At 36.0% G+C, this 21,129-nt stretch overlaps 1 protein-coding gene across 1 annotated transcript; it reads left to right on the top strand.

Moving 5' to 3' along the window:
• Positions 1–1,561: 1,561 nt before the first annotated feature.
• Positions 1,562–4,581, top strand: LOC110627748 (fatty alcohol:caffeoyl-CoA acyltransferase). The gene is made up of 2 exons (XM_021774107.2): positions 1,562–2,532; positions 3,274–4,581. Exons 1-2 carry the CDS (start codon positions 2,074–2,076, stop codon positions 4,162–4,164), a joined length of 1,350 nt encoding a protein of 449 aa, XP_021629799.1. The 5' UTR covers positions 1,562–2,073; the 3' UTR covers positions 4,165–4,581.
• The last annotated feature ends 16,548 nt before the right edge of the window (positions 4,582–21,129 follow it).

Below are 21,129 nucleotides of genomic sequence, written 5' to 3'. Positions count from 1 at the left end.
AGGGTTCGGGAATAGGTGCTCGGATACCCGTTACCCGAACCCGATTAGCTATATTAACAAAACTAAGTGAAGTAACCCTAATCCCTAATTCCTTTTTTCATTTTACTCTGCTTTCCTCTCTTCGTCGGCGCCTCTCTCCCTCGCTTCCCTTCCCATAGTTCTCAGTCACGCCTCTCCCCCACTTCACTGACGACTGCCGGCAGCCCAGTCGGCACCGGCGACGTCTCCTTTCTCTCCCCAGTCAGCGATCTCCCCAGTCAGCGATATCTCCTTCTCTCTCTCCAGCGGCGACATCTCCGACTTCCCAGTTGGAGACAACTCTTCCCTCTCCCCGGTCGGCAATATCTCCTTCTCTCTCTCCAGTCTGTGACATCTACTCTTTTTAATTGACGCTTCTCTCCTCCACTTCACTGATGCTAGAGACAACCCTTCCCCTCCTCAATCGGCGTCGGCGACATCTCCTGGAACTCTCTTCAGGTTTACAATCAAATTTTTTGATAATGAAGATCTTTTGTGTGTATGTTCTTGAAAAATTTTTAGTTGCTATTAAAGATTTTTAGAATTTAGGAACTATTTATCTAATTATTTGGATACTGTTAAAAAATTTAATTATTTACTATTTAATTAATGTAATACTGTTGATTTTTAGAATTTATGGAATTAATCTGATTATATGATTATAAATCATTATTTGCTGGGTTGCTGAGTTGCTGGTTCTTGTTATTGAACACACTGTTGGGTTTGCTGGATTGTGCAACTGTTAGGTGTAGTTTATTTGGCAGTTTTTCTCATTGAATTGAATTAAAAAAATCGAGTTCGGGTATTGTGCGGGTATTGCTAAACGGGGTTCGGGACGGGTTCGGATAGTAAAAATAAAATATTAAACGGATTTGGGACGGGTTCGGATTTTGTAAATATAATCGGGTTCGGATTTGGGTACCCTGAATTTCGCGGGTACCCTGAATTTCGCGGGTACCCTACCCGTTGCCATCCCTAGAAGTAGCAAGTGCGAGCTGTACCCATCATCAGTACCTCTGGAGGAGTATACGTAGTGTTCCAAATTCTAACGTGATCTTGTTTTCCATCTTTTGGAGCATCGCTACGTATTTTAAATACAAACTATGGTTGGACCTAACTTTAACTCTCATCAATCTCCACAACTTCATTACATAATTATTATTTATGTGTTATTATCTCTATCAATACGTACAGTCTCCCTCTTCACAAACTTGCCTTGCTAATCTACGATTAAGTGTGTATAAACTTTGTATTCATGCATGCTTCAAAGCATTGATATATATGATTAATTAGGTCCAGCTAATAATTATTGAGCCGGAGTATTATTACATATGTTGAAAATTTAGTAGCAAGCAAATTAGTAATTAATGGTGATGGGAGAGCCTAATAATAAGTTTCTGATCAATCCACACCACACCACCAGGAGTAGGGAACTGGCTAGAAAGCTAACTTTCCTTAGCTACAAGTGACCAGCTGTAACCCAACCACCCATATTTATAATCACACCATAACAAAACCTCTGCTTTAAATTGTTGGCTTTGCAGCTTCCAAACTTTGATCACCTCTCCTGTGACGGGCTTAAATATTCTGACCAACAACTATCTGCCTATGGCTCTCTCTACACTTGAAAGTTAACATATATTTTTTCACAGCTCCAACCCATGAATCTTATTACTGTGTACAACTTGATTATGAGTGTTAACTAAGGAAACCTTAACCTAAAATTTGCAGCTGACACAGACCATCCTTTACATCTTTGCAAACCTTCTCAACCACTTCATAAATGAGATTCCAACAAGCTTTATATATCTCACCCATGTGGCAACATAATCTAAAAACACGATAAGATCCTACCTATCTTTCATCTTCTTCTTCTTCTTCTTCTTCTTTTGGTAAGCTCACATCCCCAAAATCTGAAAATTCCACCAAAAATCGCCCATGACTCTTTATTTTGCATCTATAAACTCATCCAACTAAATTAATTTTCGCTTCTCTCTTGCCACATATATAAGTACGTGTTACATCCTGAAACTACACAAACATCACAAGATTATCATGGGTACCCTCTACGAGAAACCCCATTCTGATCTTCCCCAAGACCTCAAGATCAGTATCCAGGATAGTTTTCTGCTTTTTCCATCCCAACAAACTCAGAGAAAGTCCATCTTCTTATCAAATATAGACCAAGTGCTCAACTTCGACGTCCAGACGCTTCATTTTTTTCCATGCCATAAAGATTTTCCCCCTCATGTTGTGGCCGACAAACTAAAAAATTCTCTTGAAAAATTACTTGTCACATATGATTTCTTGGCTGGAAGACTCGAGATGAACCCTGAAACGGGTCGTTTAGAGATTGATTGTAATGGCGGTGGAGCTGGGTTTGCGGTGGCGTCTAGTGAGTGCAGCCTGGACGAGGTTGGAGACTTGGTTTATCCAAATCCTGCTTTTGGGAAACTCATCCTCAATACTATGGATATCTTGGACAAAGATGATCAACCGCTATGCATTTTTCAGGTATTTACACTTTAATTTGTAGATATTAATTGAAATACTCTATTGAAAAAAAAAATCGTAATCAAGTCTCAAATCATTGGCCGATGTCGTAATGACTAAATTTAAAATTTTATTTTAAGAAAAAATTTTTAAATAATAATTTTATTATGTATTATAACCCCGTTCATTTTATATATGATTATTGATAAATAATAAAGTTTAATACAGTTTTCAATTTATATGTGTATACTTTTTTTGGTCATTATTATTTTTTAATTATATTTATATTACTTTCTATATTAGAATTAAGATATATAAAAAAAATAAAACATAAACCAACCTTAACTAAGAATAAAATAATATTATGAATATTTGATATTATAATAACAAAAGGTATATTAGAATTATTTTACTGTATTCAAAAAATTAACAGAAATATGTATATAACTAAATCACAAGTGTATGTAATGCACAACTTAAAAACTAGTGATTAAGCTACACTTCTAATTTATCATTGTCTACTTAAAAATTAATACGATATTGATAATGTTTATTAGGATGAAAAAAAAATAAAATCATAAGTTAATATATTCTTTTTCTTTTTGATAAAGATTATATTAGTCAATTTTTCATTCTGCGGATTGGTCCAAGTTTTATTTGTAGAAATTACTCATCCCTTAACAAAAATTATAATTAAATCTCAAATCACTGGGACACTTGAATTCGAATATCAGAGAATTAGCAATTATCATATGATTACAGGTGACATCGTTTAGTTGTGGAGGCTTTGCAATCGGCACATCAACAAACCATGTCACATTTGATGGAATAAGCTTCAAAACCTTCTTGGAGAACTTGGCCGCCGTAGCTGCCGGCAAACCATTAGCCATCATCCCATGCATGGACCGTGAGCTCCTAGCCGCTCGATCTCCACCACGCGTCACCTTCCCCCACCCAGAGCTGCTCAAACTAAACACTCCCCTAGGCCAAGCAGAACCAAATGCTCCGGTCTTCGACCTCTCCAAAGAAGAACTAGACTTCAATATTTTCAAGCTAACCTCAACTGACATCTCCCATCTGAAAGAGAAAGCCAAGAGCACCCATAATACCCGCGTTTCAGGCTTCAACGTGGTGACCGCTCACATTTGGAGGTGCAAGGCGTTGTCATATGAAGAAATAGGGCAAGCTATGGAGAGGGTGTCGACGATTCTGTATGCTGTGAATATCAGGCCAAGATTGGCACCTCCATTACCAGCTGCATACGCAGGAAATGCAGTTTTAACAGCATATGCAAGTGCAAAGTGCAAGGAACTTGAAGAAGGACCAATATCAAGATTGGTGGAGATGGTAGGAGAAGGGGCAAAGAGAATGAGCGATGAGTATGCAAGATCTGTCATAGATTGGGGTGAGATAAACAGAGGATTCCCACATGGGGAGTTTTTGATATCATCATGGTGGAAGTTAGGGTTTGAAGAAGTGGAGTATCCATGGGGTTGCCCAAGGTATAGCTGCCCGCTGGTGTACCACAGGAAAGACATTATCTTGTTGTTTCCAGACATAGTTGACAAGAATGGTGTGAATGTCTTGGTGGCCCTCCCAAGCAAGCAGATGGAGAAGTTTGAAATCCTCTTCCGCAAATTCTTATCCCTTTAAAAACTAAACTCAGAGATCTCTTTGTGCTATGTTGTTTGTGACATCCTAGTTTCATAAGATAAGTTGTCACTAATAATATACATGCATGTATAATTAATTAAAATTAATATGCAAGAGCGTAAGATAATTTGTCACTAATAGATGAAGATGAATTAAGAAAAGTAGTGAAAAATGCCTAACAACACAGAAGGCAGAATTCAGACAGGGAGTCCATAGACGGTTCTTGTCATTTAGTTTGCATATGAGAAAAAATGTAAAAAACACCAAGCTAAGTTAAACCAGCAAGGTATACGATAAGAATGACTAATCATGTTCATAAACTCTCTAGCTGATTTTATAGCAAAGTAGGATATAAGCAAACATGAAAATTTTATAATTTTATATTTGAATCATCTGGTTCTCTATCAGTTTTTACTACTTATTTTGTTTTAATTTTTTCAGTATTTATTGTTGATTTTTTGATTTTTTTTTTCACTTAATATGATTGATTTTAAGATGGGTATAACGGTATCTGATGGGTATAGTTTGATCTTCATTCTAAAATTTTCATATTTGTTGCTTTAATAATATGATATTATTTATAAAAAATTTTTAAAATTTTGTTGAAATTCTCAGATATAAATATATATAAGTTTGGTTTTTTAGGTAGATCCCGTGGTCCCTCAATGGTAAAAAAGAAAAATTGAGATACCAATAGTTGTATCAAATCTCCTCCATACTTTAGTTTTCTTTTTGACTCCCTTTGGACCATTTTGAGTCTGTCCGATGAGTGAGACCTCTTTGGTTTTGTGATTTGACGGTGGATTTTTCTCCCTTAGTTTCTTTTGAGTCTGTCCTGTTTAGTCCCATTACCTACCTTTTCTACTTACTATTCTTAAGAGTTCTCATTAAAAAAAAAAAAAGTATTAAGTCCATTAATAAGTAGGAAAAGCACAAGATAATCCAAATACGATCATCTATTTTCAGTGCATATATTTACTATACTACTAAAATAATGAAATTAATTATATTAAAAACCTCACAATAAATCCATTATCTAGATGGTAAATTAATTTTTATTCTATTGATTATATCAAAGTCAACATTTATATCTATCACTTTTCACATTTAATATTTAGTTGCTATATTTTCATTTTATTAAAATTAAATTATGTTAAAGTTAGCTTATATACTTTAACTTTCAATAATTTAGTCTTTATATATATATTTTAACTTTATTGCACTAAAAAAATATACAATGTTTTTAAATATAAAATAGATAGATTTATTTTTTTAATTTAATAAAATTAGAAAACTAATAATTTAAAAAGGCCAAATATATATATAGAGACCTGAATTTTACAAGAAAAATTTCGTGACACTCCTAATTTTTAAAACGTCTCAGTATGTACATATACTCTTAAAAAGTGAAATTAATTAACTCTTAGTTGAACAGTTTATTATCACGTGAATACACGTATGTTGACATGTTAAAAAATGATTACGTGCACATTTGACATAGTTATTTATTAATAAAATAAAAATAAATAAATAAAATAAATAATCTTAAATTCCTAAATTACCAAATTAGAAAATAAATTCTTAATTCAAAAAAAAAACCTCCCTATAGAATCTAACTCCCTATCATTTTATGGGAGTTTAGTTGAAACGCAATAACAAGTAACTGGCGCGTTGTTGAATCACAAGGAGATTATTGCTGCAATGTTGAATAGTAAGGAGATTGAAGAAATTGAAGGTTTAGTTGATAATAACAGTGAAGCTTTTTGGGGTGTGCAAGGATAGTGAAGACGTTGAAGGTCTAATCAACAGTAGAACAAGATATTTGAATTGTGCAAGGATTCCTTTAGGTAAGTTTTAAATGCATGTGTTTAGGGTGATAATGTAATGGGTTGACAGACTTCCATGTGCTATGTGGTCCCTCACTGCACCTTTAATTGATTTTTTATTGTTTACATAATGAGTACCACATTGATACGCTTGATGTAACGACCCGGTGAACGGACCGCTACCGGCACTAGGATCCAGATCGACTTAAGGTCGCCGGGACCCGTAGCAAGCCTACTATGCATCCTGTATACCTGATAAAATATCATACATGATCACTTTGCATGAAAACTTTGAACATTCCACGAACCAAAATCTGACATGTACATGCATCATAACTGTATATATAAAACTCACACTAGAGTTCTCATCAAATACTCTAGCATGGTAAATATCACACGCCTCAAGTTTGATTCCATCATAACTCATCATTAAAAACATTTACATAAAGATCATGTACAAAAGGGATTACAACTAACATTAGGGCCAAGCACAATACTAATCCACAATACATTACATGTCCACTACTAATCTATTACATGACATATACTATCTACCTTGATGACTTCCCTGATCTATTTTCGATCCTGCAAACCTGGGGGTTAGGAGAAAGGGGTGAGCTACAAAAACCCAGTGAGCAGAACAGTAAAAACAATTTAATAAACATATGCTTTCATGAAATGCATCACAACACAAACAATTCACATCACGGATGGACTTGTCACCAGTAACCCTCTACATATCCAATGTGCCCGGCCCCACAACGGGAGCTCCTCAGGACTTTCGCTTAACATAACATAACATATCCAACTGTGCCAGGGGCGTAGAATGGGTCTCGACCTGGACTTTCTCTTACATCGTGCCAAGGGTGTAGAATGGGCCTCGACCTGGACTTCCATATCATATCATATCATATCATATCGAGGGCTAGTGGGTCATCCAATATCCATCCACATCAACAGCAATTTATGCAATGCAACATATTCGTGAATTCTAATGCAAACAACCTATTACATAACATGGTATTCATGATGCATGAACATGCTTAAAAGTTGATTACTTTGAATAAAAACAGAATAGTTTAGTTCTACTCACCTCTGGCTGACACTGGGACCGCTAACTCACTGCTGGTCTCCTCGGTTCCTCGGGTCCGATCCTACACAGGTGGACTCAAATGAGGGACCAAACAAACTCTAACATGACACTAAACATCTCCCCAAAAACCCCTTAAAACATCATAAAATATGCACATAAAACAAGCAAAGGAAGGCTGGGCAGGGGACTTTTGGCGGTAGGTTCGGCGGCCGAATGTCCCTACAGATCCGAAAGTCAGGCACTTTCGGGGGCAAGGTTCGGCGGCCGAAACTCCCTTCCATATCCGAAAGATCTTGCTTTCGGGGGCAGTTTAGGCGGCCAAAGGCTGCCTCCCCAGACAGGTTCGGCGGTCGAACCTGGGTTCTTCAAAATGGCAGAACCTGATTCTGCCTTATGCATTTCAGCCTCCAAAACCTCTCAAACTCTCACATCCTTTCCTCAAAGCATGCATACTCCCCTCAACATGCACAAAGGGTGTAAAAACTAGTCTAAACCCCAACAAATAATAATAAAACATAAGAGGGAGCATACATTTAGCGTAATGCTAACATAAACCCTAAAACATAAATCTATCCAAAACATGCATTATAACCCCTTAAACCTTCACAAAACTTAATTAAAAACATGAGAGAGGCAAGGATCAAGGCTTACCTCTTGGAGATCTAGGAGTGACAGCAACCCCAACGTGGAGATGAGTCAATCGGTCTCCAAAACTTCAAAACTTCAATTAAGCTTAAAATCTTCAAAAGCAAGATAAAAACTCATAAAAGTCTTGAGAGATTTGAAGGAAAAACACAAGATCATCAAGGGGTAGCGGAGACTCACCTTGCTCGGAAATGGAGAGAGAAAACTCGCCCATTTTTGGACAGGGGGCCTTTTATAGGTGGTTGGCCAGACCACCTTCGGGGGCCAAAAGAGCTTCTGCATCAGCCCCATGTTCAGCGGCCGAACTTGGGCCTTTCCCTCAATCCCTTTTCTTTCCATTTTTTAAAACTTTAACTCAAAACTAACCATTAAAATCATGAAAATCATTTTATAAAAATATATTTTACCCTTCTAGGATATTCCGACACCCGAGATTTCGGATTCCAACGGAGATTCCACCGGAAAGTTGGAATCCCGATGCCGGGGTCTAGCCGGGTATTACACTTGAGATGGCACCATGGTGGCATTTTTATAAATGACCCTTACCCTAGGTATTCTGGTGGCAGTGTTTCTTTTGTGCATAAGATAAATGTTGACAGGGTTTCTATACTTGAACTGAAAGAATGGACAAAAGACCTAAGGTATGCAGAAATTGAAGGTGTATACCATAGGAAAGTTGGTCATGATAAAGAGGACTTCTTGAAGTTTTAGTGTGATAAGGTTCTTTTATATAGCATATCTGGTTTGAGGAGTGGGGATACTCTTGATCTATATGTGTCTCATGTAGTAGATGACCTTATTGTGCTTGCTGAGAAAGTTCAAGTAATTGGTGGTGCTAATAGTTCTACTGCAAAAAATAATGAAGCACCAACTAGGAAGCCTGATACAGTTAGAGATGACAATGTTGAGAAAGAGATAGTACCATCAAGTAAGGGTAGTTTAAAGAGTTTTTCTTCAAGTACTGATGAATCAGAGGGAGATATTGAGGGGGATGAAGGAGATGAGGAATTACAAGAAGCATAAGTTGATGAGGAGCTGAGATTTGCTAAGCAAAATATTAGAGAGTACAAAAAAAGAAAAGGAAGAGTGATAGGGAATGAGAGAAGCATGATATTCCACTTGGTGAGGCTGATAATGATGTTGCTTTTGATAATGTACCAAATGTAGATGGCTAGGGTCATTTTAAGAAGACTGGTGGGGATAAAGATTATATTGGTAGCTCAGATGCTGATAGTAGGTTTGTGAGTGAGGAAGAATTAGATAAAGGGGATGTATCCTCTAGGCAAGAAAAAAAAAGGTAAAGACAATAAGGTTTATTATGATCCTACATGTGAAGTTTCTAGTTGGGAGTTAGGTCTAATATTTGATAATGTGACTCAATTTAAAGATGCAATGAGTAAGTATGGAGTTGCTAGGGGTGTACAACTAACATTATGACCTAATGAACCAAAAAGGGTAAGGGTGAAGTGTAGAGAAGGCTGTCTATGGCTGTTATTTGTTAGCATTAATAAGAAAAATCAAATTTTCATAGTGAAGATATATAACCCATGCCATAAGTGCTATAAAACCAATAAGAATAAATTGGTGAATTCAAAATATATTTCAAAGGTTTTCAAGAATATGATTATATGTCAACCTAATATCAAGATTTGTAAAATCCAAAACTTGTATAGAGATAAATTGAAGGTGTATGTTGGAAGGACAGTTTGTAGGAGAGCCAAGATAAAGGTCTAATGTAGGGCTGCTGGTGATTATAGAATGGAATTTGCAAAGTTGCAAGATTATGTTGAAGGACTTAAAGGGAAGTAATCCTGGCATAAGTTATGTTAAATGCAAAAGGCTTACAGATGGAAGGTTACAAGTTACACAGTTCTATGTTTGTTTCAATGCACTAAAATAGAGTATGCTATCAGGGTGTAGAAGAATTATTGGATTAGATGAAGCCTTTTTAAAGGGAGTGTGCAAGGTACAATTATTAGTAGCAGCTTCTAAGGATGAAAATAATCAGACATGGGCAGTTATAGAGATGGAGGACAAGGCCACTTGGAAATAGTTTATTATGCAGTTAAAAGAAGATTTTGGCCTTGAAAGTGGAGAGGGATGGACTTTGATAACAGATATGCAAAATGTATCACCAATTGTGTTTTAATTGCATTTAACATCTATTTAATTGTGTAATTGCATTTAGCATCTATATAACTTTGTACTTTATGATAGAGTTTGTTACCTGCCATACATAAAGTGTTGCCTGATATTAAACATAGGATGTGTGCTAGACACATATGGTCAAATTAGACAAAGAAATAGAGAGGAGTAGAGAGCAGAAAGAAATTCTGCAGTTGTATTTGGGCAACATTTGAAGGTGAATTGAAAGTAAAGTTGCAAGAACTTAATAAACTAAGGATAGGTATTGTGGAGGACTTCTTAGGTTATAATCATAAAATTTTTTGTAGGGTTTTTATATAATTGGGGAGCTGCTCAAATGTTGTAGAAGACAACATGTCTAGGACTTTTAATTGGTGGATTCTTCAAGCTAGGTGTAAGTCAATTATATCTATGTTAAAGGAAATTAGGGTTCAAGTTATGAATATGATTAGATTGATGAGAGAATTTTCAACAACATGGATTTGTGAGATTTCACCTTCTGCAATGGATAAACTTGAAAAAAAATAAACGACTGTGCGATTATCGAAACCGGTCAAAAATAACTTTTTTGGTTATCCACATTTTTACAACTGTAGATAGTGGTAAAAGGATCGAATCCACAGAGAATTGACACTTGCTTATTTTTCTTATCAAGATCAAGTAATTAAACTGAAAATAAAATAAAAAGGGAGGTTTTGAGATTGATGAACTAAACTAGAATTAAAAATAGCAAAGTAAAGCAAATAATAAAGTAAAGAGAATTCAATAATGATCAAATCTCAAGTTGAAGAATTGGATCCACTTCAGTTGTTGGGATTAATCATTGACACTTATATTCTTTTATTTGACTCAATAAATTAGTTATGAAGGTGGAAGACGCTTTTCACTACCATATCCCTCCTTAATCATAGATTAACTAGGGAACGTCCTCTAATTAATCACTAATCAACAAGTTGCCAAGGAACGTCCTTGGGGCTTTTAGTATTTTACAACTGTCAATTGCATTAAGAGATAGAGAGACCTAATTCTAGCTACCCAAACGTATGGTGATCTTGCTAGATTATGCAATCTCCTTGGTTTTTACACCAAGTGTTCTTGTGTTTGAATAATTTAAGCAATTACGAACTTCAAACTATCCAAACTAACAAATTATTACTTTGCAATCAAGAATCAATGGGCCCTATTAATCTAAACAACAAAGCAACAATGGAATTAAGTATGGAATTGCATAAATATTGATGAATAAAAGATAAACACAATAAGTTCAGATCTCACAATCCATAAACAACTTGAAGTTTCACCTAATCTTCAACTAGAAAAAGGGTTTCAGCCACTCATGGCTGAAACTAACAAAAATAAAAGAAAGAAAACAAGAAGAAGATGGAGAAGGGTTGGTGGTGCTGCGGTAGGAGGCGCACAGCTGCTGGAGTGATCTGCGATAATGATAGAGAGTCCTCTTTTGCTAGTTTGCTGTCTTCTATTTATAGATGAAAGGATGCCTTTGATTTCCTTGTTGAGATGGAGTCCACTTTCCTATTTGGATTTGAATTCTTAGAAGGCAATTGTATCTTGATGAGATTTGGCTTCCTAAATATGTGAGATAGGGTGCTGAGGTGTCTTGAAGATTTGCTGAGCTGTATCCACGTGTTTGGGGAGAAAAAGATCTCTTGAAGATTTGAAAATTGAATTTCTCGCTTCTCTGCTGTCTGCTGTCGCAGGCCTTGTTTGCCCGAGTTGTGTGGGCAAATAACTCGGTTAAACAGTCTGTCTTGTCTGCTGTCTGCACTCTATCTCTATCTTGAGGGTCTGTTTGCCCAGTTTGCTTGGGCAAACAAGCTGGTCAAACAGCAAGTCTGTGCTTTTTTCATTCCTCTCCCATTTCAGCTGCAACTTGGTTTGGGCAAGCAACTTGGGCAAACCAGGCTTGTTCTATTTTACTCTCTTTTGGGCAGTTTTAAGGTCATTTTTATCAAGTTACCCTTTTACACCATTTTCTGCAAAATAAGATCAAAACCACAAAATTAGGTAGAAAATGTGTAAATTAACATTAATAACAATATGAAAAATGGGTCTAAATTTGGCTTGATGAATAAACAAAAGTCAATGGAATATAATCTGAATTGGAATGGTGAAAATGAATTTAAAATCATAGATGAGGAATATAGACATATCACTGACCTTAGTTTAAGAACCTATACATATAGATACTGGCAGTTAAATGGCATTCTATGTGCTCATGCCATTTGTACAATGTATCATAGACAATTGTAGCTAAAAGATTATGTTAACTTCTGATACTCAAAAGAAATATTTATGAAATCATATGGAGTTGTGATAGAACCTGTAAGGAGGATAAAGTTATGGCTAGAATCTGATTTTCCTATCACTAAACCATTAGAAGTTAAGAAACTTCCTGACAGACAAAAAAAATGTAGGACAAGGGACAAGGATGAGCCAAAGAAAGGCAAATTTGGAAAGAGTTTAAGAACAACATTGCAAATATCTTGTACATTGTGTAAGGGTGTTGGTCATAACAAGAAAACTTGCTCAAAAAGACAATGTTTATCACCTCAAGTCAGTTAAATGGTTGTTATTTGCATTATGTTTGTATAATAGTATTCTTTTGATTGAGGCAACTTGGTGTACAAGGAGATACTGTTCAACCTACTCAACCATCTGGGGGTTGTAGTAGTGTTATACATAGACTAAGTAGTATTGCAAGCTCAATAAGATAATGCTCAACATTTAAGATCAGTTAAATTATTGTTATTTGCATTATATTTGTATAATATTATTTATTTGATTGAGACAACTTTGTGTACGGGGAGATACAGTTCAACCTACTCAACCATCTGGAGGTAATAATAGTGTTATGCATGGATCGAGCGGTATTGCAAGTACAAGTGTTGTAGAAAATATGCCTAACATGAGAAACTTCAATGAGAGAGAAAGTAGGGGAAGAGGAAGAGGAGCTAAAAGATCCATATTTATGTCCCACACACAATCAAGTAGGGCTAAAAGGATTAGAGGATATGAAGTTTGCATCAATGAGCAAACAAGAGAGATGATTGAAAATGTTTATTCTTTTTATTTTTTCTCTTAACTTACAATTAAAATAAAAGGTTAGCTAATTGTTAAGTTATGTTTACTATGCAGCTTGGCAATGCATCTAAAAGGCTTCTAAGGAGTACTAGTGGGTTGAAGGATGCTTTTGTTGCAACTGGAGACTTAGGCTTTAAGACAAGATGACTTAGATGGAGGGGCAGATTTGCTATTACAACAAGACAATTACAACAAGAATAAGCTGGAAAGAGGCACATTGCAAGACAACAATCAGAAGTAGCTCACTTAATATAAGCCACACAGTCAAGCCAAGTTAATGCTAACCAGGAGAATTAAGTGTTATACCAGCAAATTGTCTTTTGATTGTGTTGACATATGTCTAACTTTTTTTAACAATATTTTGTTCTGTTGGTATCTATATATGTTCAAGCGACTTTTTGGTCATTTTGGTGTTGGAATGTTGTATTGGCATATGCCTAAACTTATATTCTATTTAAACCATTTTGGTATTGGAATGTTAATAGTATAACAATGGTAAACCAGAGGTTTCTTCAATCATTTATGTATTTGATATTATTTAATCTAGAAGTAAATATTGTTTACATTATCAAGATTTGTTTCACATTATCTGCAACCTATGAAACTAACCGAATATATTTTATACTAGTAAATGGTAGCTAACAATATTAAATGAATTATATTACCACATTACAATAACCACAAAAATATTACTCTAATATTTTTCCAATTAAAATAACACAGTAGACAATAATACAAAGCAATAATTCAAAGTATCATTCTATTGCTCAATAATTTCAGTAGAAATCTCCTAACTTGGAGTTGAATTTATAATTTCATATTCCATATCAGTACAACATCTTCATTTGCTTACAATATCCAAAAAGCAGTATGCAACTCACACCTTTCAATTTACAAAAACCAAAAAGTAGCTCACAGTTCACAGTTCATGTGTTGCTTTAATATGCTAGAGTGATAAACTTAACAACGTGAATTTGAAGCAATATAGTACAATAGGCAGCTCACAGTTACAACACAAATAGCAGTGAACCTCCATTTGCCCTCTCTCCTCTTGGCATTATATACTTTAGATTCATACATTTTAATTCCTGTCAGCAATCCAATAATGACATGCTTAGCGTGGTATAGAAGGGTCAAGCCACATGAAAAATCCATAAGTACTAAATTCTTGTAAATTTTAGATAGGTATAATGATGAATAATAGAAAACAATGAACAATAGCCCATATAATATGTTAAAAATTAAAATCTTAGTCCATATTTATTGCATCTGAAGAACCTCCTTCCAGGATTTAGATTTGTCCGAGAGTGCTTCAGTACACTCCTTTCTCCACAATGGCAATAGGGAAATGTGAAATCCTCACGACTACCTTTCATTTACATCAAGTCAAATTGCTTCGAGTAACAACTAATGAAAATCGATAAGTTTCTAAAGAGAATCGAGAAGTAAATGGCTAAAAAATTCTGAAGAGAAATGAGAAGGAAATGGCTAAGAATTTTTGAAGAGGAACGGGAAGCAAATTATGTCTTCCTGAAATCCCTAATCCCTAATTCACCGTCTAGCATATTCAATTGGGAGGAAGCTTATATTGTTTTTTTTTTTTCTTTTCCATGTCAGCATTATAGTAAAATTAGTTTAGATTTCAAAAAGATTTTATGGTCATTAAAGATTTTATGGTCGTTGAAGATTTCATGGTAATTAGAGATTTTATGGTCGTTGAATATTTTATGGTAATTAAAGATTTTATGGTCATTAAATATTTTATTTATGAGATTTAAATATAATATTAAATATGACCGTTATGATTTTATTTCAAGATTTTTATAACCATATATAGCAGTCAAGTTTTTCACAATAAATAGCCTTCGTCTCTACAAAGATATTAACTCCCAATTTTCTATTTTATTCTTTATTTTCTCTGTGTTATCTGTTGGGTTATAAATTAGAGATAAATTCTTGTTGTCCTGATCCTAGGAATTAAATCCCAGAAGAACATGTTTAATCCTAGGGAATCACAAAATAAATCCTTAAGGACAGTGTTCAACACGACTCAGGTTTCATTGTTTTACCCAATATTTCCAACAATCTTAAGGATTTATCTTTATACAAATGGAACCAAATGTTGTCAATGCCTCTACTTCTGCACTGCCTACTTCCAATGACATTATAACTACCACTACTTCTGCTGTTCTTCCTGCCGCCACGCTTCTTACTGCTGCAAATGGTGGGTCTCTTCTGCCTGCTGTTCCATACGCTAAACCTTTTCCTGACATCTCGAAGATTGAGATTTTTTCGGGTCAGAATTTTAAAAGATGGCAAGAGAGAATTTTTTCAATACTTGATATGCATGGCGTTGCTTCAGCACTCACAGAATCAAGACCTGTACCTGCTGTTGATCCAAAGTTGCATGAAATCTGGGTCTATTCTAATAAGGTATGTAGGCATACAATTATCAGTACTCTTTTTAACAATTTCTTTGATAACTACTGTTCCTACAAGGGATTCAATGAAATATGAGATTCAATGAAATATGGGATTCAATGAACCCGAAATATACTGCTGAGGATGTTGGCTACAAGAGCAAATCTTGTACAAGAAAAGTGCACAAATCAAATAACAGGTATGAAAATAAGAAATCTGATTACAAACCCAAATTTAATAATCCCACCTTTAAAAGAAAGGATATTGTTTTGTATGTGGTAAGCCGGATTGTTATGCACCTCAGTACAGGAAAAGAGTGATAAATGACAATCTTCCTAAACCAAAAGTGAATTTAGTTGAAGGAGATGACATTATTGCTGCGGTTATTTCTCAAACTTTTCTTGTAGCTAATGTGCTAGAATGGGTAGTAGAGTTTGGTGCTACTAGGCATATTTGTACAAACAGAAATGCGTTTACCTCCTACTTTACAGTGGGGGAAGGAGAAGAACATGTGTATTTGGGTTATTCTAGGGCTGCAAGCGTCCTTGGTAAAGGGAAAGTTCTTCTCAAACTCACATCTGGCAAGACCTTGGCACTTAATGAGGTACTTCATGTACCTAATATGAGAGCTAATTTAATTTCTGTAGCTCTATTGGGAAAGGCTGTGATTAAGGTGTCTTTTGAGTCAGATAAAATTGTACTGACTAAAAATGACATTTTTATTGGAAAAGGTTATTGTAATCAGAGACTCCTTATTCTCAATATTTTTGCAATAACAAATGGAAATACACCATCTTGTGCTTTCTTGCTTGATTCTTTTGGTTTATGGCATGCTAGATTAGGACATGTTAGTGCTTCTTATATTAAAAAAATGCAATATCTTGGTATAATATCTAGCATCGGTAATACATGTTTAAATAAATGTGAGATTTGTGTAGAATTTAAGTCAACCAAAAAATCATGTTCAACTAAACATAGAGAATCTGAATTGCTTAGTTTAATACACACAGACTTAGGAGATTTAAAACAAACCATTACTAGAGGTGGTAAAAAAAATATTATATAACTTTTATTGATGACTATTATAGATATACTAAAGTATACTTGCTTAGAAACAAAGATGAAGTATTTGATATATTTCAATTGTATAAAGCTGGAGTGGAAAATCAATAAAAAAAAAGATGAGATAGAGGTAGAGAATATATCTTATTTAATGACTTTTGTGAAAAAGAAGGAATAATTCATGAATTTACTCCACTTTATTCACTTAAATCCAATGGAGTAGTGGAAACAAAAAATAGAACATTAAAATAAATGATGAGTGCTTTATTAATAAGTTATTCCTCACCTAATAACTTTTGGGGGAAGCTTTATTATCTGCTTGTTATCTACAAAATATGATACCCTATAAGAAAACTGATAAAACACCCTATGAACTTTGAAAAGGTTATACACCTAACTTAAAATATTTAAAAGTGTGGGGTGTCTTGCTAAAACAATTCTTCCTGATCCTAAGAAATGAAAAATAGGTTCAAAAACTTTTTATTGCATGTTTATAAGTTATGCTGAAACCTATAAACTCCAGTTTATAAGTTTGCTTTAGCTTCTATACATAAACTTGTTTTAGCTTCCTGAGACATAATTTCTTCTATTAAAGTATTAATTGCTTTAGGTTTTAAGCATAAACTTGTTGTTTATCAAATGGATGTTAAAACAGTTTTAAATGGAGACTTGGAAGAAGAAATTTATATGGTTCAACCTAATGATTGTATTGTTTCTGGTCAAGAAAATAAAGTCTGCAAACTTCTTAGATCATTATATGGTTTAAAACAAGCTTCCAAACAGTGGTATGAGAAATTTGATCAAGTTTTGTTGAATGATGGTTTTATCTCTATTGAAGTTGATAAGTGTGTATATACAAAATGTATAAATGATTGATAAGTGCGTATATACAAAACATATAAATGATGAATCTGTGATTATTTGTTCATATGCATTTACTTTTGGTACAAATTATGATATAGTTGTAAATAAAAAACTTTCATTGCCTCTAAATTTGATATGAAAGATGTGGGAGAGGCAAATGTGATTTTGGGAGTTAGAATCATAAGGATGAATGATAGTCCAATGCTATCACAAGAGCATTATGTTGAGAAGCTTCTAAGGAAGTTTGGACATTTTAATGTCAAACCAGTAAGTATCCCTTATGATCCTAACTGTCAATTAAAGAAAATTAGAGTCTGAATATGCATAGATCATTGGGAGTCTGTTGCATTTAGTGAATTTTTTTATCAACACCATCTATATCAATGCGTTGTGATTGTCAAGCGGCAATAGCCATTGCAAAGAATAAAACTTTCAATGGTAAGAATAAACATATTCATCTGAGACATAATGTTGTTAAGTAGCTGCTGAAAGATGGAACTATTTCCATTGATTATGTGAAGTCAGAAGTGAATTTAGCCAATTCTCTGACTAAATCTTTAGAGAGAAAACTAATAGATGAAACATCAAGAGGAATGGGACTTAAGCCAGTTTAAAATTAACAGTGATAGTAACCCAACCTTTGTGATTGGAGATCCCATGAAAAAGGTTCATATGGGTAATAACAAGTTACCTGTTAGTTCTGATAGCACTATTTATGTAACGACCCAAAATCGGACCGCTACCGGCGCTAGGATCCAGATCGACTTAAGGTCGTCGGGACCTCTAGCAAGCCTAACATACAACCTGTCATACCTGATAAATCCCATACATGATCAAATATTTACATAAAAAATTTTAAACTTTTTCATTCACCAAGCTTAACCTGTGCATGCATCATAATCATAACATAAACCCCACATAAGAGCCCTCATCAAATGCTCTAGTGGGATATCATATCATACATCAAGCTTGGTTTAACATTTCTTAACATTAAAACATTTTATAATGATCATGTACAAAAGGGATTAACAATAAACTCTAGGGTCAAGCACAATACTAATCCTCAATACAAATTTATACAATATCTTACAATACATTACATTACATTAACTATCATGTCCGCAACTAACTATTACAAATAAGACACCTTTATTGTTGCTGACTTCCTGGTCTATCCCGAACCTGCAAACCTGGGGGGTTAAGGGAAAGGGGTGAGCTACTAGAGCCCAGTGAGCAGAATAGTAAAACAGTATATTAAAAATATGCTTTCATGGAATGCATCACATCACAAACAATTCACATCAAGGATGGACTTGTCACCAATAGTCCTCTACACATTCCAATCGTGCCAGGGGCGTAGAATGGGCCTCACTGGTCCTTCTCTTAACATAACATAACATAACATTCCAATATGCCAGGGGCGTAGAATGAGCCTCACTGGTCTTTCTCTTACATCATGCCAGGGGCGTAGAATGGGCCTCACTGGACTTCTATACCGTATCATCGTCATCATGTCATACCGAGGACTAATGGGTCATCCAACATCCATCCACATCAACATCAAAGTATGCAATGCAACATATTCGTGAATTCTTGTAATACCCGGCTAGACTCCGGTATCAGAATTCCTACCGTCCGGTGGAATCTCGGATGTCGAAAGCCTCTCATAGGGTAAAACCATGTTTTTATAAAATGCTTTAATGTGTTTTATGTTTTAAGCATGAAAGAAAATGAGTTTTTGCATGAAAATAGCATTGGAGGAAAACTCAGGTTCGGCCGCCGAACATGCATGCGTTGCGGGTGTGCTTTAGGCCCCCGAAAGCATAAGTGAGGGAAGTCCAGGTTCGGCCGCCGAATCTCAAGTTCGGCCGCCGAACATGGCATGCATGCGGAGGCACATTCGGCCCCCGAACGTGGTCTGGCCAGCCACTATAAAAGGGTCCCTTAGCCGAAAACGGGTGAGCTTTTTCCCCATTTTCGGCCAAGGTGAGTCTCCGCCGCCCCTCACCCATCTTTGGGCGTCTTTCCTCTAGATCTTTCAAGGTTTTCATTTCTTTTAACTTTATTTTGAAGATTTGAGCATTTGAGCAAAGTTTTGGAGCTTGGAGGTTCAAGAATCCAATTTCTCCCAACTTCGAGTTTAGGTCGTCTCTCTCTCGATCTTCAAGAGGTAAGAGCCGATCTTAAGCTCATTGCATGTTTTAAGTAAGTTTTCAGTAGATCTATGGGTTAGAATGCATGTTTAGGTTATGGTTATGCTTTTGGAGTTTATGGGTATAAATGTATGTTCATGAACAATGTGAGCTTCTTGATGTGTTGTAGATGGGGTTTATGTTGGTTTGAGGCCCCTAGGAATATGTATGCTTGTGTTTGTGTGTTGTAGAATAGGTTTGATGCATGTTGGAAAGGTTTGGAGGCGAAATGTGCATAGGGAGCCAAGTTTCTGCCCTTTGGCAGAAACCGGGTTCGGCAGCCGAAGGACTTTCGGCCGCCGAACATGGTTGGGGAGGCAGCCTTTCGGCTGCCGAAGCTTGCCCCCGAAAGGAGACTTTCGTCTCTGTCTGGCAGTTTCGGCCGCCGAAGGTGCCGCCGAACCTGCCTGACTTTCGGCTCTGGAGGGACTTTCGGCCGCCGAACCTGCCGCCGAAAGTGCCCTGTCCAGGCCTTCCTTGCATGTTTTTGTATGGTTGTTTCATGATGTTTTAGGGGGTTTTTGGGGAGTAGTTTAGACATATGTTCAGGTATGTTTGGTCCCTCATTTGAGTCCACCTGTGTAGGTTCGGACCCGAGGAACCGAGGACCCCAGCAGTGAGTTCAGCTGCTTCGGTGTTATCAGAGTCAGCCAGAGGTGAGTGGAACTAAACTTAATCTTTTAAATTAAATGTTTTATCATGTTTCATGCATCATGATTATGCAATAGGATGATTGCATTAGTTTCCACGAATATGCCGCATTGCATCGATTGTTGTTGATGTGGGTGAATATTGGATGACCCAATTAGTCCATGACAAGAAGACCAGGACCCCATTCTACGGCCTGACACTATGTAAGGAAAGACCAGGACCCCATTCTACGGCCTGGCACGGTTATGGGACTCGAAGACCAGGAGCCCAGAGGAGGCCCTGGGGCAAATGGTAAGTAATGTATGTTATGACAGGAAGACCAGGACCCCATGCTATGGCCTGGCACAGAGTTAGCTTGGACTAGTTGGTGACAAGTTCACCCAACCCTTATGTGAATTGTCTGTGTTATGATGCATTTCATTGGAGCATAGTGTTAATATGTTTTATAGTTCTACTCACTGGGCTTTTAGCTCACTCCTCTCCCTTTACCCCCAGGCTTGCAGGTACAGTATAGAGCAGGAGTCCGGATAGAGTAAAGAATTCATGTTTATGTAATAGCTAACAATGGACATGATCAAATCGTAATGTAATGTCTCAATCAGTATAGTTATGTAATGAGATGATGTATATGGATGCTAGTGGTGTGCTTGACCATAGATTGTTGTATCCCTTTTAATACATGATCTTAGAGATTTTTATGATGTTTATGTAACCAACTCAGCATATGTTATGTCACCCATTGGGGACACTGATGAGATCCCACAGAGGGATCAATGTTATGTTAATGTTTATGCACAGGTTGAGTTTGGTTGATGTTCATGGAAAGAAAAGTTTTAATTTTTATGTATGTTGTTGATCATGTATGGGATTAAGCAGGTTTTCAGGATGCATGTCAGGCTTGCTACGGGTCCCGGCGGCCTTAAGTCGACCCGGATCCTAGCGCTGGTAGCGGTCCGATTTTCGG

This window comes from Manihot esculenta, chromosome 12, assembly GCF_001659605.2.
Source record: "Manihot esculenta cultivar AM560-2 chromosome 12, M.esculenta_v8, whole genome shotgun sequence".
In the NCBI taxonomy this organism is placed as follows: Eukaryota; Viridiplantae; Streptophyta; class Magnoliopsida; order Malpighiales; family Euphorbiaceae; genus Manihot; species Manihot esculenta.
This window is presented reverse-complemented; position numbering and strand designations above follow the sequence as displayed.

Coding starts and splice junctions, on each gene's coding strand:
- LOC110627748 (XM_021774107.2), top strand. CDS start 2,074: ATGGGTACCCTCTACGAGAAACCCCATTCTGATCTTCCCCAAGACCTC. Junction 2,533..3,273: donor AACCGCTATGCATTTTTCAG/GTATTTACACTT, acceptor ATATGATTACAG/GTGACATCGTTTAGTTGTGG.